The sequence below is a fragment of the Silurus meridionalis genome, chromosome 12 (assembly GCF_014805685.1).
Source record: "Silurus meridionalis isolate SWU-2019-XX chromosome 12, ASM1480568v1, whole genome shotgun sequence".
NCBI lineage: Eukaryota > Metazoa > Chordata > Actinopteri > Siluriformes > Siluridae > Silurus > Silurus meridionalis.
The window spans coordinates 17,172,469-17,188,891 of NC_060895.1; the positions used below are offsets into that span (position 1 = coordinate 17,172,469).

At 35.2% G+C, this 16,423-nt stretch overlaps 2 protein-coding genes across 12 annotated transcripts in view; both read left to right on the forward strand.

Moving 5' to 3' along the window:
* The window catches only part of mag (myelin associated glycoprotein), a 30,444-nt gene extending 19,448 nt beyond the window's left edge, over positions 1-10,996 (forward strand). For 9 of the 11 annotated variants that reach the window (XM_046862628.1, XM_046862635.1, XM_046862633.1 and 6 more), the window contains 5 exons: positions 1,888-1,998; positions 3,448-3,516; positions 6,640-6,775; positions 7,227-7,293; positions 9,477-10,996. The gene's annotated coding sequence lies outside the window, so the exon portion shown is untranslated. Of the gene's footprint in view, positions 1-37; positions 98-1,887; positions 1,999-3,447; positions 3,517-3,836; positions 6,776-7,226; positions 7,294-9,476 lie in introns of all 11 variants that reach the window. The other 2 variants (XM_046862630.1, XM_046862631.1) reach the window with 2 other exon arrangements.
* A 2,139-nt stretch (positions 10,997-13,135) lies between these two features.
* On the forward strand, positions 13,136-16,372 carry irgq2 (immunity-related GTPase family, q2). Its single transcript, XM_046862639.1, has 2 exons — positions 13,136-13,266; positions 13,808-16,372. Exons 1-2 carry the CDS (start codon positions 13,243-13,245, stop codon positions 14,960-14,962), a joined length of 1,179 nt encoding a protein of 392 aa, XP_046718595.1. The 5' UTR covers positions 13,136-13,242; the 3' UTR covers positions 14,963-16,372.
* Positions 16,373-16,423: the final 51 nt, after the last annotated feature.

Here is a 16,423-nt window from a genome sequence, read left to right on the forward strand (position 1 = left end):
CCTACATACAGTAACACACCTTTTTTTTATTTTCAAGCGAATATTGTTGGACATAATGAGACGATTATGACGACTTCTCAAAAAATAGCTAATTCAGGTATTTCTTTCTATTATTTTATTAAATTGGCAAAAAATTGTGCATCATTAGTCAGCACAACCATTTTTTATGTGTGTTTTTACCAAAATAATGCAAGGTACTCTCTTATGACTACTGGATAAACGGAATAAATAAAAACTGGAATAATAAAAAGCTCCCAAATTAAGCACAGTTAGAATAATACCTCTGTTCAAGGTATCACTTTTCTGCTTAATTTGCCAAATAGTGCTGCATCATTTTTCAACACAACCTTTCCCATTAAACTGTTACTATGGATGGAGAATAGTTTTCAAGTACCTTTAAAAAGTATTGGAACTGTATGGCCAACAAGTACAAATAAAATCATCTCCCCTCTGGGCATCACTTTTTTACTAAATTAATCAAGCAATGCTCAAAAAAACTAAAAAAAAACCCCAAAAAACTCTGTGTGTTTGTATGTTTTTACCAAAATAATATGAAGTCCTCTCATCTTTCTACTATGTATAATCAATAAACAAAAAATAGAATAATCAAAAGCTTCCTGATTAATCAAAAAAGTAGGATCAGCAGGTCTTTGTTCATTATCAGGCTACAAAGTTTTAGTCAGTCTGTAGCACCTTTTGGAAAACTGAGTAGACAGGCACATATGGTATTCTCCGAAAGTACTGGAACAACAATGCTGATTCTTTTGCTTTTGGTATACACTGAAGACATTTTAATTTAAAATCAGATAATGAATATGAGACAAGAGATTCGAAGTTCAGCTTTTTTTATCCTCATTTTTTTATCCACAAAGATGTGTTAAACAGCCTGCATGCAAAATCTTTTTCTTCACACAGTAATCATTTTCTTTTTATTGAAGGGGTTCAAGGTTTAGACAAGAAGAACTTTTCTGCTTAATTTGGCAAATTATGCTGCAGCATTGTTCAACACAATTGTTCTTTTGTTTGTGTGTTTTCACCAAAATAATTGAAGCTTCCTTTATACTGTTACTACAGAGGTAGAATGAAATGGACGATTCTTTTTGGTACACTGAAGAGATTTGGGTGTGAGATGAAATGATGAATATGAGATGAGAGATCAGAATTTTCATATCCTGATATTTTTCATCTGCAAATTGTTAAACTGCTTACGTGTTTATACAAACACCTTTCCTACATACAGTAACACACCACTTTCTTTCTTTTTAAGGAGAAAATTATAATAGCAATAGCACTACAACTGAAGCCAGCTTCCCACAAGTTATTTTCTATTTCATTTATCAAACAATGCTTCATCCTGGTCAACAAAACCTTTGTATGTGTGTTCGTGTTTTTGTGTGCATGTGTTTGTTTACCAAAATAATATGAGATCCTCTCCACGTAGATAAACTCCTATGATTCAAGATTCAGTTTATTGTCGAGATTCAGTTTATTGTCATATGTCGTATGTTACAGCATACAAAGATACAATGAAATTCTTGTTCTGGGAATCCTCCAAGCAGCAAATGAAAGACATAAGGAAACAGTCAAAGACAAAAGATTAAGTAAATTAATTAAATAGCAAATGTACATATGGTTTCCTCCAAAATTATTGGAACAACAATGCTAATTCTATTGTTTTTGATATACAGTGAAGATATTTTAATTTGAGATGAGATAACAAATTTGTGAAGAGAGCATTTCAGCTTTTATATATATATAAACATACATATTATATATGATATTTTTATCCACTTAGATATAGTAGTGAACGACTTGCATGTACAAGAGATCACGCAAATATGCAAACTAATTTTCTTTACATAGTAACACAAGCATTTTCTTTTTAAGGTGATAATGATGAAAGTAATCAGACGAGTACAAGCGGTGATAGAAGCCTGTCCAGTGAAAGTATTACTGTGGGAGAGGGTATAAGCACGGAAATAAGCAACGCCACGACAGGTGAGGTGCAAAGGCTCGACAGCCACTTTTATTTATTTTAGGTCTGTCTGCTTAGTGCTACATGCAGCACTTTTCTGGCCCACGCACACACCCACACACCTCCATGCTCTCCTCCTTAAATGCCCCCTCCGATCACTGGAAAAGAGAGAACATTCATTAGACCTCATTAGCTTCAGGTGAGGTAATCCCATGTCTAACTGCTCCCAGCCTCGCCCTTCATTCACAAACCAGCGCTCGGCCACGCCCCCGCTGCCACAATTACTTTCTATTGATCTATAACATTTTAACAATGCTCCATTTTTACCCAGCACAACCTTATATGAAAATTTGGCAAGAAATCAGAATTTAAGCACTTACTGATCTATTCATCTACATAGATTGTACATACAAACTTCTTTACTTTATACAGTAACACACCTCTTTTTTATGATAATATATTAGACCAGGGGTCACCAACCTTTTTAAAACTGAGCGCTACTTCTTGGGTACCGATAAATGTGATAAACCAGTTTGATACACACAGTTTTCAGTTTGATCTGAAATAACAAATTTTCTCAATTTAACTTTTATTATGTTATTATTAATAATTAATTATATTCAACTATGTGAAGACACTGATCATGTTAATGATTTCTCATAATAATTATCAACAATGATTTAACAAAGTAGGAAACAGCTATTTTTAGAAAGGACTGCGGGCTACTCATGTGGTCCTTGCCATTTGGGCACCACGTTGGTGACCCCTGTATTAGACATTTCAAGTGTTTCAAACATCCTCATTCAAGGTACTGTATTACTTTTGTACTGAATTTATCAAATAATGCTGAATTCTATCTGCATAGATGTTTTAGACAACATGAGCAACTTTTTAGTTGGTTTTTTTTTTGTAGATGTTCTATTCTTCAATTAATAATGTATATAATATAATCATTGCTAACAATTTTCTATGACATCTAGTTGCAGTGTTCCTCACATATACTTATAATTCTTTTTCAGCATCACTCTCTTACAATTTTACAGCAATAGTGTTAAGCCACTTCTCAAATAATATCATTTTAGAATAGCACTGAAACTGTTTTACATGGCACATACATACATGGAACTCTTGACCCTTTGTCCAATGACAAAGGTGAAATGTAAAGGCTTACAGAAATATTACATGTGAACATGTCATTTGTAGAAAACTAGTTTGTCTCTTTTTTAAGCAGTAGCTGTTATTTTGGTCTTAGTGAGAGGAAGTTTGGAATGTCTCACCTATTTTCCACTTAACAAAAGTGCTCAAGTAGCCTATTAATATAACTACATGTATAACTTTAAGAAAGAAAGAAATAAGAAATACTAAACTCAAATCATAAAATAGATCTAGGCTTATGGATGTTATTAGTGTGATTAATGTTCAATAACATTTGCCAGATGCTGTTTGCAATTCACATATTATATCCTATTTAGCCACTTCAGATGAAACGACAAACATCACCAAATTGACGATGCCTTCAACTAATACCTCACAGTCACCAGGTAAGCTTCATAATTCTTTCTAGATCAGAATTTTAGCTTTCATGTCCTGATATATTCATCTGCATAGTTTTAAATAGCTTACATATGCAAGCAAAATTCCTCAATGGCCATTGCGTGTGTGTGTGTGTGTGTGTGTGTGTGTGTGTGTGTGTGTGTGTGTGTGTGTGGGTGTGTGTGCGGCTGCTAAATGCCACAAATGTAAACGTGTGTGTGTTTTACCAACCTAAAGTAATTTCCACACATACTGCTACGATGTACAGTGCATTCGGTAAAGTATTTAGATCCCCTTTACTTTTTGCAATTTTTCTTTTGTATTGCAGCCTGACACAACAATCTTTCAAATCTATTTTTCTCATTGATCTACACTCAGTACCCCATGATGACAAAATAAATTCTGTAAATGTATTTAAAAAAAATAAAAAAATAAAATATAAAATTTACATAATGTGTTCAAAAACTTTGCAACAACACAAAATTAGCTCCAATTGTCTTGATCTCTGCTGAGATGTTTCTACTCCTTGATTAGTCCAGGTTTATTGATTGGACATGATTTGGAAAGATACATACCTGCATATCAGACAATGCATATCAGAGGAATAACCAAGGCATGAGGTCAAAGGAACTCTCTTCAAAACTCAGAAACAGGATTGTAGCCAGGCACAGAACTTGTGAAGGCTACAAAGAGTTCTGCTCATTGAAGATTCCCAAGAGCACAGTGGCAAACCTCCAAAAGGACAACCATCACTGCAGCCCTCCACTGATCAGGGCTTTATGGCACAGTGGCTAGACAGAAGACTCTAGCGTAAAACCCTTGGAAGCTCACTTGAGTTTGCTAACAAGCACCTAATGGACATTCAGAATGTGTGGAACAAGATTCTCCGTTCTGAGGAAACCAAGACTGAAATGTTTGGGCTCAGTTCTAAATGTTACATGTTAACATCATCATGCTGTGGGGGTGTTTTTCTGCAGCAGGGACTTGGCAACTGGTCAGGGCTGAGGGAAAGCTGAATTGATTAAAGACAGTTTCACAGTGTTTAGGACACCTTCCTACATGACCACAGTCATGTATCTATGGGTGTGCCTGGATGGTCCTGGCCCCACCCACCTCTCAGTCAGAAGAGAATTCAGATGTTCGAAGCCACCAATTTCAAATAGTAAGGAGCTGAACAGCTCTGCTGAAGCTAATGTTAATTCACCTATTTCTCCATCACCAGCAGCTCTCCATTCTCCACCGTCTACCATCCCTGTACACCAGTGTACAGGTATATACGTCACCTCTTGGTATAATCACAAGTAAGCCAAGCAACATTTTCCTACTATGTACAGTAGCTAGCTATTCGCTGTTTTTTAGGTCATTTATGTGGCCGCTGAGCCAGCCTATGACCAAGCATTGTTTTTACATTCTGTCTGCTATTGTACTATCCACTACTGTACTTCTGATTCGATAATAGTGTTGTGCTGCATCTGTCAGATGCATGTGTGTGGTGAGGCTGCCGTACTAATGGCGTTCTTATCGTTATGTTCTTAACACTGCTGATGATGACATAAAGGCTTGTGCTCTGATTGAACGGTATTCAAACAGGTGTAGTTGTGTTGGCCCATTTTGATAATATATGCATTTTAAGCTAGGGACCCCACATGTTTTTCTCTGCGCCCACCCACATTGTGATTTCTGGCTGCGCTAGTGCATGACAACAACCCTAGCACACAGCCAAAGCAACAAAGGAGTACATGGATAATTTTGTGAATACTAACCCTAGAATGGCCCTGCCAGAGCCCTGACTTGAACCCTATTTAACATCTCTGGAGAGACATGAAAGTGGCTGTCCACCGACGGTTCCCCTATCCAATCTGACTGAGCATGAGAGGATTAGCCATGAAAAATGGCCTAAAAGTTCCCCGATTCAGGTGTGCAAAGCTTGTTGCATCATATAGAAAAAGACTTGAGGCTCTAATTGCTGCCAAAGGTGCTTCCAACTAAGTACATGCACCACGTTGGTGACCCTTGATCTAGAGTGTAATGTAACGTTATTTCTAGACATTCAGTGGCTCAGTCGAGTGCTGCGGGATCAGACAGAGATCTAATTAATGTTGATCACTCTGGAAGAATAATGATAAAATTCGCTGCTGTAGTTGACGTGAATGTACGCTTAACACGGTATCATGGTGAGGTACTTATGCTATGACTGAGGTAGATTTTAAAAGAGATAAGTTAATGATCTGATTGCCACAGACTGTGAAATTATGACTATATTTTTTATATTGAATTTAAATGTTAGTATTAAATAGAGAGTGTGTCCACCACTATAAGTGGGTCCTAAAACATTCAGATTAATTCCTACTGAATCTAGAATGGACACAATTGCTGTTCTTAAGGAGTCTTACTAATTATTAAAATGAAAAGTCACCAACAATTATTAAATTGTTTTTAAATTAATACAAATATTTGTTTTGCTAGCAGCTAGAAAAACTAGAATACTTTTAAGTGCACTGTATATTGAGTAAATAAAAATGAGAATAAAAAAAGCTTACTAAACAATGACCTGATCCTATGGGTGGTGCTTTTGAGGCTGAACCTACAGTAATCTTACAACAAAACACACACAGAAGTCTTCGTTTACTCAAACAGATACTGAGTATTGACTTTTAGGAACATGGTCACATTTTATTAAGATGTAAACATTTAATGCATGGTCTAAACATTATTATTGGGATCTTTCATGTCTTAAGACATAAAGGTAAATAAATAAATGAATTCTCTCCACTGTACAATGATAAAGTGAAAGTAGCTATCATTTATTTTGCATTGTAATGTAACTTGTAACTTGCATTTTGGGGAATGTTTAGAACTAATCAGATTACTGTAATTGCAAAATGAGTCAGGTTCCTCATTGCACATGTAAAAAACAAATATAGAAAAAAGATGAACTAAGAAAAGATAAGAATTGTGTGAAACAATCAAAGATAAGATAGCAATCACACAGAGTTATACTTATTTATAAATAAGTTAAAAATGAGCGTGATCACAGTATGTTCTGCACCAATAAATTAAGCTATTGCACCTACACTAATGTTTAAATCTGTGTTATGTTTTTATTCAACATTGCTTGTGAATTTGTACAGACCTGCAATCTGGAGCCAAAGGAAAAAGAAATGGTTGGACACATGTTAGTGGGATGATTCTCCCATTTATTATGGGAATGATTTTTTCATCAATTCTTTTCTCTACTGTGTTTTGCACTGTGCTTATCTGCAAAAGGTACAGTAACATTTTATATATAATGAAACTCTAGTTTCTGATTTTATGATTGCATTAAAATTATTTTCTGAATTGTTAGTTCATCTGTTGTCAAAGTAGCAAATGTTGTGATTGAAGAAAAATGTACATTAACTTTTCAATTATTATTATGTCATTTTTTGCATATACTATTATATTATAGCTACTGGAGACTTGTCTGTGTATTACTTCCTGTTGCCACTTCTGATAAGAACAATACAGTATTTATGTATAAATGTTTTTATATATTGCATGTCTTTGTGCATGTGTTGACATGGAAACACAGAAGTCTAGGATAATTAATAAACAGTACTCTAGCTGATATTGAAAGCGTTTTCATCTTCACAGAAATTGTCATGAATATGTGGTTTACATACATTTACAGAAGCCTGTGTACTTGTTCACAATAGTTCTTCACACATTTTCTGTGCAGGTGCAGAACAACAGATACAAAAGCAGACAAAGAACATATTACCTTAAAGGCTGTTAAACATGACCAAGTAAGATTTGTATCGTTTTTTAGCTCTTCCTGTGCTTTTTTTTTTTTGAAAGAAAGAAAGAAAGAAAGAAAGAAAGAAAGAAAGAAAGAAAGAAAGAATTTTGTATCGATATGCATCAAATGTTAACCAGTAGCTTATAGTAGTACTTTTCTGGAACAAAGAACATGTGTTAGTGACTAAAATGAGTAAAGTTACATAGAATGCTTTGATGTAGACCAGTGGTCCCCAACCCCCAACCCCCGGGCCATGGACCAGCACCAGTCCGTGGGTCAATTGGTACCAGGCTGCACAGAAAGAATACATAACTTACATTATTTCCATTTTATTTATTATCTGATTTTGAACAATGTTTTATTTTGGAAAATGACCGGGTTTTCTCCACCACATCTGTCTATGACTTCTTAAAGGGGCGGTTCCGGCCAGTAACACATAATACATTACCGCTAAATTGAAACCCCCAAGCTAGCAAGATGAACAAAAAACAACAGAGTTGATTCACGATTATTATATTTAGAAAATACCAGTTTTTATGCCGGTCCTATCATTTTATTTTGTTGTATTTATCCGCCACACCTTAAAGGCCGGTCCGTGAAAATATTGTACGACATTAAACCGGTCCGTGGTTTGGGGACCGCTGATATAGAGTAAGTAGCAGAACTAGCCCAAACGGTAGATTCATTCAGTCTGTTAGAGACATTCAGGTCAAGTGATTACATAGCTTGAAATGTTCCTAACGTTGGTGTCCATAGGGGTTAATTTGTTGAAACACTGTTCCTTGTCACATTTATCGCATTTTATAAGTAGCGATTGAGAAGGTGCACAATCAATGTGGGTCTCATTAAGCATGAGTAAAGTGGATTTATTTTAGGATCAGTGATTTTCAAAATGTCTTTCATGGATTTAACAGAAATAAATCAACAAAAATAACGTAATAAAATAGTAAATAATCAATCAGAACTGTGTGATTTAAACGAAAGAGGAATTTGAGGAAATTAGGTCATTTTAAATTTGATGGCCAAAAAAGAGTTGTGATGAGGCAACAAAGGCTGGAAAATTGAGTGTTATTAAAAAGAAACAGCTAGAAACACTTTATAACACCTTAGGTTAACTAGCAACAGGACAGTAACATGATTAGGTATAATAAGAGTATATCAGGAGTCTCTCAGAATAAAGATGGGCAGTGTTTGCCTATACAAATTGTGGAACAATTTCAAATAATGCTCTTCATCATCAAATTGTGAAGACTTTTAATAGCTTATCATCTACAGAACATAATATCATCAAAAGTTTAAAAGAATCAGGAGAAATCTCAAGTGGCACTGCATTTAATTTGGCATGATTCTGCAAAGGAAATCACTTCATGGGGTCAGAAACACCTTTAGAAAATACTGTCTGTGATCGCAGCACATTGTGTCATCCACAAATGCAGGTTAACCTTTCTCATTCAAAGAAGTAGTCATATGTGAACATGATCCAGAAATGCCACTTCTTCTAACCAAAGCTAATTTAAGGAGAGCATTGCATATTTTAACAAGGCAATGCTAAACCTTATACTGTATCTATTATATCATATTAGAAGAGTCATTGTGCTGAACTGGCCTGCCTGCAGTTCTGACCTTAAACCTATTGAAAACATTTGTTGAATCACACAAAAACAAAAACAAAAAACATGACAAAGAAGACCCAGAACTGTTGATCAGAATCCTGTTTCAGACACAAATGAGACAAAATTCCTCTCAAAAATTCCGGCATCTGTTCTCCTCAGTTGCTATAGTAATATGAACTGAGAAGAGGCAATGCTACAGAGTGGAAACTTGGCCCTGTGCCAACTTTTAAAGTAACTTTTGGAATTAGGGTTGTACTTAAAACATATAAAATTTAATCACAAATGGTTGCCCTTAAGTTAGTGTGCTTCTGCATATATGCTTAATCATTTTATGCATATAATGAGGCCATGGGCTATAAGGCTAAAAATAATAATATTAATAAAAAAAATATTAATATGATTTCTCGCCTCCCATTTAATATAATAAATCAGCTATTAATGGAGAGCAATCTAAAACCTCATTTTTTTTTACATACAGGGATGAATGTAATTAACATAAATAAAAACTAAATGTATTTCAAAGGTGTTTAAAATTTTACTAAAATGTTTCAAGTTTAATATTTTTATATTTAAATAGGCAATTATGCTGTCTGATGAAGTCCAGGCAGATGAACAAGTCCCTCTTCAAGCACAGTTTTTGCTGAGTTTTCAACAAATGCATCTATAATTAACAGTGGGACTGAAGAAGAGTTAAAAATCTTAGAAAAGGATGAAACACAAGAAACAGGAGATGCAAATGAAGTTCCCTATGCCTCTATCAACTTTTCACTTTTACAAAAGAAAGATGATAAAGTTATAAAGCCCCAGAATGTGGAGAGTGATTATGCAGAGATTCAGCTAAAAAGCTAAATGAAGAAGAGGAAGTTGTGACCTTGCAGGACGGAGTGAAACAGGATGGAATAAAGCAAGATGGAGTGAAGCAAGATGGTGTCAATCAGGATGAGGTGAAGCAGGCTGAAGTAAAGCAAGATGAAGTTAAGCAGGATGGATTGGAACAGGATATAAATGGTGGGCTGGAAAGCCAGAAGCAAGAAGAGTAGAAAGTGTATTAACCAGGACAATTTTTATGTGACAAATTATAACGAATGCTCCAGAATTTTAAGTGTAAATACTTGGTTTTTCTATTTATATTCCAGGTACATTTGCTTTAGATGCAGCATACATATTTGCATTAGTAATATGTAAAACCAGATTCAGTTTTATTTTGTTTGTTTGTTTCTATTCTGCATTCTCTGAAGTTTGAAAATAAAAAAAAAACCCACTTCCCCTGTTTTGGGGAACTATGTACATTTGCCTTAAAAGACGTGCTTCTCAAGTCTCAAGAGTACAGAGTTGCTTAACATTTATGTTTATTCTGTGTCAAGTGAAACTTTTCATTGTTTTATAGTGTACAATGTCACTTGTTGATGTAGGATTCACTGCTGGTTTTGACCATATATATTTTATGAAATAAAACAACAGTTAGTCTGATTAACAGAACTGTTTTGTTGTATGTAATACATCACTTGCAAGTGGGCTTTTGTGCAAGATAGATGCATCTAATAAAGTGGCCTCTGAGTTCGGATACACAATGTAACACTGCCCACTTATGGCAAAAAATCGCTATTACATTAATAAACAAAAAAGTTTACGTACATGAAAAATGCATAGATTCGATCTGTTAAGCAATAAATGAAGGTCATGGGTCTATAGCCAATAAACCAATACAATTAAAGTCCTTCTTAATAATACAAGGAAGATGCACAAGATTTCAATGAGGGCTAATGAGGATAATATGTGTATAGAAGTTGATATGCTTGATATATGTGTGTATTCACCTACTACAAATTATTTAATTTTTTTCATTTTCAAGATTAAGCTATACCACTCACCGACTAAAGACTATATTTTTAGATAATGTATTTTTTATTATTATTTTTCAAAGATAAGAATTTAAATAAAAATGGATGCAGCAAGTGTAGTGTAAGTGGTGTTTATAGCTTACAGCTCCAGGTATGCTGTTCAATCTGCTTTCAGTGTTGGGTTTTGAATGTTCTTTCTGGTCTATGTGGGTGTTCCTTAGACCCAAATTCCTACAATAAAAAAAAAATGCCCAAAGTTTTGTGTGTGTGTGTGTGTGTGTGTGTGTGTGTGTGTGGTTTGGGGCCCACCACAATCCTATCAATTTTGGACTGAATCTGCTGTGGATCTATTGCAGTCCAGATATGTATAAAGTGGTTACTGATTGAAACTGCTTAAAATTTGTGATATAACTGATAGAGCAATCAAAGCTATTCTGCAAATTGTTTACTCTTTGGCTATTATTCAGGACTTTTTTTTCTTATTATCATATTTTGTGTTAGTGTTTTACATACAGATATATTATTTATTTATTCATTTAATTGCTAAACATGATCATCAAGTATTGGAAGTTGTACTATAACCTACAAATAGTAAAAATATAAGAAATAATAAAAGAATAATTATACAAATAAGATTGGTATAAACTATTAAAGTTTGAGTACTGAAGTATTTTAACTTTCCAAATATATACTACTCACATGATTTGATTTATGTGGGTATTGACAGCCATGTTTCTGTGGATATGTAAGCAGCTTAAGTCTTAGTTAATAGGATTAAAATGTTCCACATGCTAGAAGAGTAGAAAGTGTATTAACCAGGACAATTTTATGTGACAAATTATAACGAATGCTCCAGAATTTTAAGTGTAAATACTTGGTTTTTCTATTTATATTCCAGGTACATTTGCTTTAGATGCAGCATACATATTTGCATTAGTAATATGTAAAACCAGATTCAGTTTTATTTTGTTTGTTTGTTTCTATTCTGCATTCTCTGAAGTTTGAAAATAAAAAAAAAACCCACTTCCCCTGTTTTGGGGAACTATGTACATTTGCCTTAAAAGACGTGCTTCTCAAGTCTCAAGAGTACAGAGTTGCTTAACATTTATGTTTATTCTGTGTCAAGTGAAACTTTTCATTGTTTTATAGTGTACAATGTCACTTGTTGATGTAGGATTCACTGCTGGTTTTGACCATATATATTTTATGAAATAAAACAACAGTTAGTCTGATTAACAGAACTGTTTTGTTGTGTGTAATACATCACTTGCAAGTGGGCTTTTGTGCAAGATAGATGCATCTAATAAAGTGGCCTCTGAGTTCGGATACACAATGTAACACTGCCCACTTATGGCAAAAAATCGCTATTACATTAATAAACAAAAAAGTTTACGTACATGAAAAATGCATAGATTCGATCTGTTAAGCAATAAATGAAGTTCATGGGTCTATAGCCAATAAACCAATACAATTAAAGTCCTTCTTAATAATACAAGGAAGATGCACAAGATTTCAATGAGGGCTAATGAGGATGATATGTGTATAGAAGTTGATATGCTTGATATATGTGTGTATTCACCTACTACAAATTATTTAATTTTTTTCATTTTCAAGATTAAGCTATACCACTCACCGACTAAAGACTATATTTTTAGATAATGTATTTTTTATTATTATTTTTCAAAGATAAGAATTTAAATAAAAATGGATGCAGCAAGTGTAGTGTAAGTGGTGTTTATAGCTTACAGCTCCAGGTATGCTGTTCAATCTGCTTTCAGTGTTGGGTTTTGAATGTTCTTTCTGGTCTATGTGGGTGTTCCTTAGACCCAAATTCCTACAATAAAAAAAAAATGCCCAAAGTTTTGTGTGTGTGTGTGTGTGTGTGTGTGTGTGTGTGTGTGTGGTTTGGGGCCCACCACAATCCTATCAATTTTGGACTGAATCTGCTGTGGATCTATTGCAGTCCAGATATGTATAAAGTGGTTACTGATTGAAACTGCTTAAAATTTGTGATATAACTGATAGAGCAATCAAAGCTATTCTGCAAATTGTTTACTCTTTGGCTATTATTCAGGACTTTTTTTTCTTATTATCATATTTTGTGTTAGTGTTTTACATACAGATATATTATTTATTTATTCATTTAATTGCTAAACATGATCATCAAGTATTGGAAGTTGTACTATAACCTACAAATAGTAAAAAATATAAGAAATAATAAAAGAATAATTATACAAATAAGATTGGTATAAACTATTAAAGTTTGAGTACTGAAGTATTTTAACTTTCCAAATATATACTACTCACATGATTTGATTTATGTGGGTATTGACAGCCATGTTTCTGTGGATATGTAAGCAGCTTAAGTCTTAGTTAATAGGATTAAAATGTTCCACATGCTAAAGAGCATCTTTAAATAGTCAGGGCTGCTTTAACTGTGACAAACATATACATGTGTTTAGTGTATAATCTTTTTACTATATATTATCCAGAGAAATTTGGATGTCTTTAGTGGACAAATCCCTGGTAAGTAATAAGATCTGCATCATTATTGTTTATTGTGTCTAGGTTTTATCTAAAAGCCTAAAACACGAATCCATTAGTATGTTAGACTTATTGATATTTTAAATATTAAATATTAAATATTTAGCATGAAATACAATATGGTTGTCACTTACACTAACAAAGTGTCATGCAGCACCCTAAATATAGTTCTTCAGTTTGTTCCTCTATGGGAACACATTGCATTTAGGAAGTCTCCGAAGGTTTCCTGAAAACATTTTCAATAGATATATGTCTGTTGTTTGTACTAAATATACTGAATTTTTATAGAATGATTTTGTAAATGTACCTTGTTTAGTTCTTATCTTCCTGAATGGAAATTCTTGAATCTATTTCTAAATTTCTGAATCCTCTACTAGTGTGTTTAATCTAGAATTTTAAGAACCTTTATCTGAAAGTGTACATGTATTATGTAAAACAAAAAATCAGCTTTATTTTAGCATTTAGAGTAATAACTGACAAAATTATTTGGCATGAATAAATTAACTACAAATCTGGATCTCAGATCACAACAGGAGACATGGCAGATGTGTTGAAGAGTCTTAACCTCCTGGAGACCCTGAAAGAGTCTATTGAGAAAAACAACATTTCAGACATAAAGGATGCTGTTGAAGACCTGCTGATAAGTCGTATCAATATTGCAATTACTGGGGACAGAGGGCCAGAGAAAGCCATGTTTATTAACTCCTTGAGAGGGCTTAGTTTTGGTGATGAAGGGGCAGCTCTCTGTTCATCCACTGCAGCCTCAGAAGAACTGGCTGTATTCCAAAATCCCAAACATCCAGATTTCCGTCTGTGGGATTTGCCCATGATCTCCAATGCTGACTCTTTTGACCCTGAGAAGTATATTGAGCGCTTCAAAATCTCACGTTATAACATTGTGATCATGACCTTTACTCAAACTCTTAGTCAAAACACTGTGGCTGTCTGGAGAGAGGCACGTTCACTGCAGAAAGAAGGCTTGTACTTTGCTTTATTGGCATCTGAGAAGGACAACGAGAAGAGTTTGGAAGCTAAAAGACAATCTAGTCTGGAGGTGCTGAAAGCTAAAGGAGTGACTTTGTCGAAAGTCTTCCTTGTGCATCCTGACACTTTGGAAAAGCTGGACTTCCTAAAGCTCTTAGAGGACATTCAGGGTGACCTTCCTGAAATAAGGGCTTATGCCCTACTTCTTGCTCTGCCGACATTCTCCACTAAAATAGTGGCCCAGAAGAAGGATGCCTTTAAGGCCCTGGGGTGGGCAGCAGCCTCACTTTCTGGTGGGGTTTCTGCTATTCCCGTACCCATGGTAGCATCCTTGGTGGATACAAGTGTTGCTGTTCGGATCTTAACAAAGGCACAGATTTCCCTCTGCCTGGACAATGAGTCTGTGGAGAGACTTGCACAACAAAGAGGCATTGACTCTGCCAAGCTTAAGGCAATGCGGACATGCACCTTGTCAGTGGAGGTCAGCAAGAATGAAGTGAAGAAGTGGCTTACAGCAGCTGAGAGAGACACAACCACAGCCACTAAGAGACTGGTGGAACTGGCTATGCCACGGCAAGCGAGAGCTGTGAGTCACGCCTTTACTGTTATGCTGCAAGCTATCAACTCTGCCATCGATGACATGAGTGCTGATGCTGAAAATATTGTAGCTTTGGCAACAGGGGAGTCACAGTGACTAAAAAATCTGTATATTTGTTCTAAAACTGTTATGCTTTCGAAAAAAGAATTACGCAGGGTTCAGCAAATGAGGACTAATGTGTTTTGCTTGTAGATATTAAAAAATAAAATGAGACCCACTATGTTTTGACAGTTTCCCGCTCAACTTAGTAGCTTTTACAGAAAAGTAAATTTACCTTATGAAACTTGCAGCAAGATATACTGATACATATTTATTTTCCACCTGTTTATAAGTTCATGCTTGAATAAATAATGTGAGCATTTTGTGCATTGATGCTTTGAAATAAATTAAGTGTAAACATGTCTAAATCTATTTAAAGAAATAACAAAATAAATATGGTTTTAATAATAGAGCCTGACTTTTAGCCTAATGTTATATTACTTGGTCGTGATCCTTCCAGTAAGGAAAATATAAAATTAAAATATTGTAAATTTACAGAATAATTTGAGAAATATTAGAGAATTTGTGTCACTTATCATTTACAACAATATTATACAAACAGCCAGGAACAACTTAACAACCTATGTGTATGTACGTGTTGAACAGTTGTGCTTTTAATGATACACAGTATTGCTGTTGACCTGTATTTAGTGGAGCTTATCCAGCTGTGAGACCCCTTTTAATCAGTTTATATATTCATTTCTTATACACAAAGTAATTCTGAGATTATAACATCAAACAACATTTTTGCATAAACACCTTTTCAGTACATTTTCTTCTCACCCTTCTTATATGTTTATAAAAGGGACAGATTTAATTAATTTGTATTAAATGTTGTGGGACCCACAATCACTCACAGCATCACTCTTCCAATCTAGCACTTCAAACCAGGTTCTTTTTGCAACAATTCTCACAAAAGTACAAATACAGTGGAACTTCAGGATACGAACGTCCCTGAATACGTGTAATTCAGAACACGGATCGTCATTCGCCAAAATGTCCGTATCAGTTTATATATAAAAATTCGGGATACGATTTATTAGAAACTCGCGGGCGAAATTTAAAGGGGACGTTGGTTCTTATGTCACGCAACCCGCACGTTTTCCCGCCTAAGAAAGTTTAGTTAGCATCTTGAATTCATTGTGATAGCATCGTCTGTCAGCCCGCTTGAGCACTTCAGGCATTACCGCCTCAATCACCGAGGAAACGCCCACTCCCAACCAGCTGCACGGATATGGCGTCTAATTTTCTGGCACTTATAAGGACGCCTGAATCCTCCAGACAGTGCCAGATTGTCTTTAGGCTTGCCCTGATCACGCTCCAGCGTATTCTCTGTTTTGTTCGTTCTTTTGTTTCTGACCTGATCATTCTGTCCTCCGGTTTCCGGCTCGGCTCGGCTCGCGCTGAACGCGCTCCGGTTTCCGGCTCGGCTCTGCTCTGCTCGCGCTGGACGCGCTCCGGTTTCCGGCTCGGCTCGCGCTGAACGCGCTGGACGCGCTCCGGTTTCCGGCTCGGCTC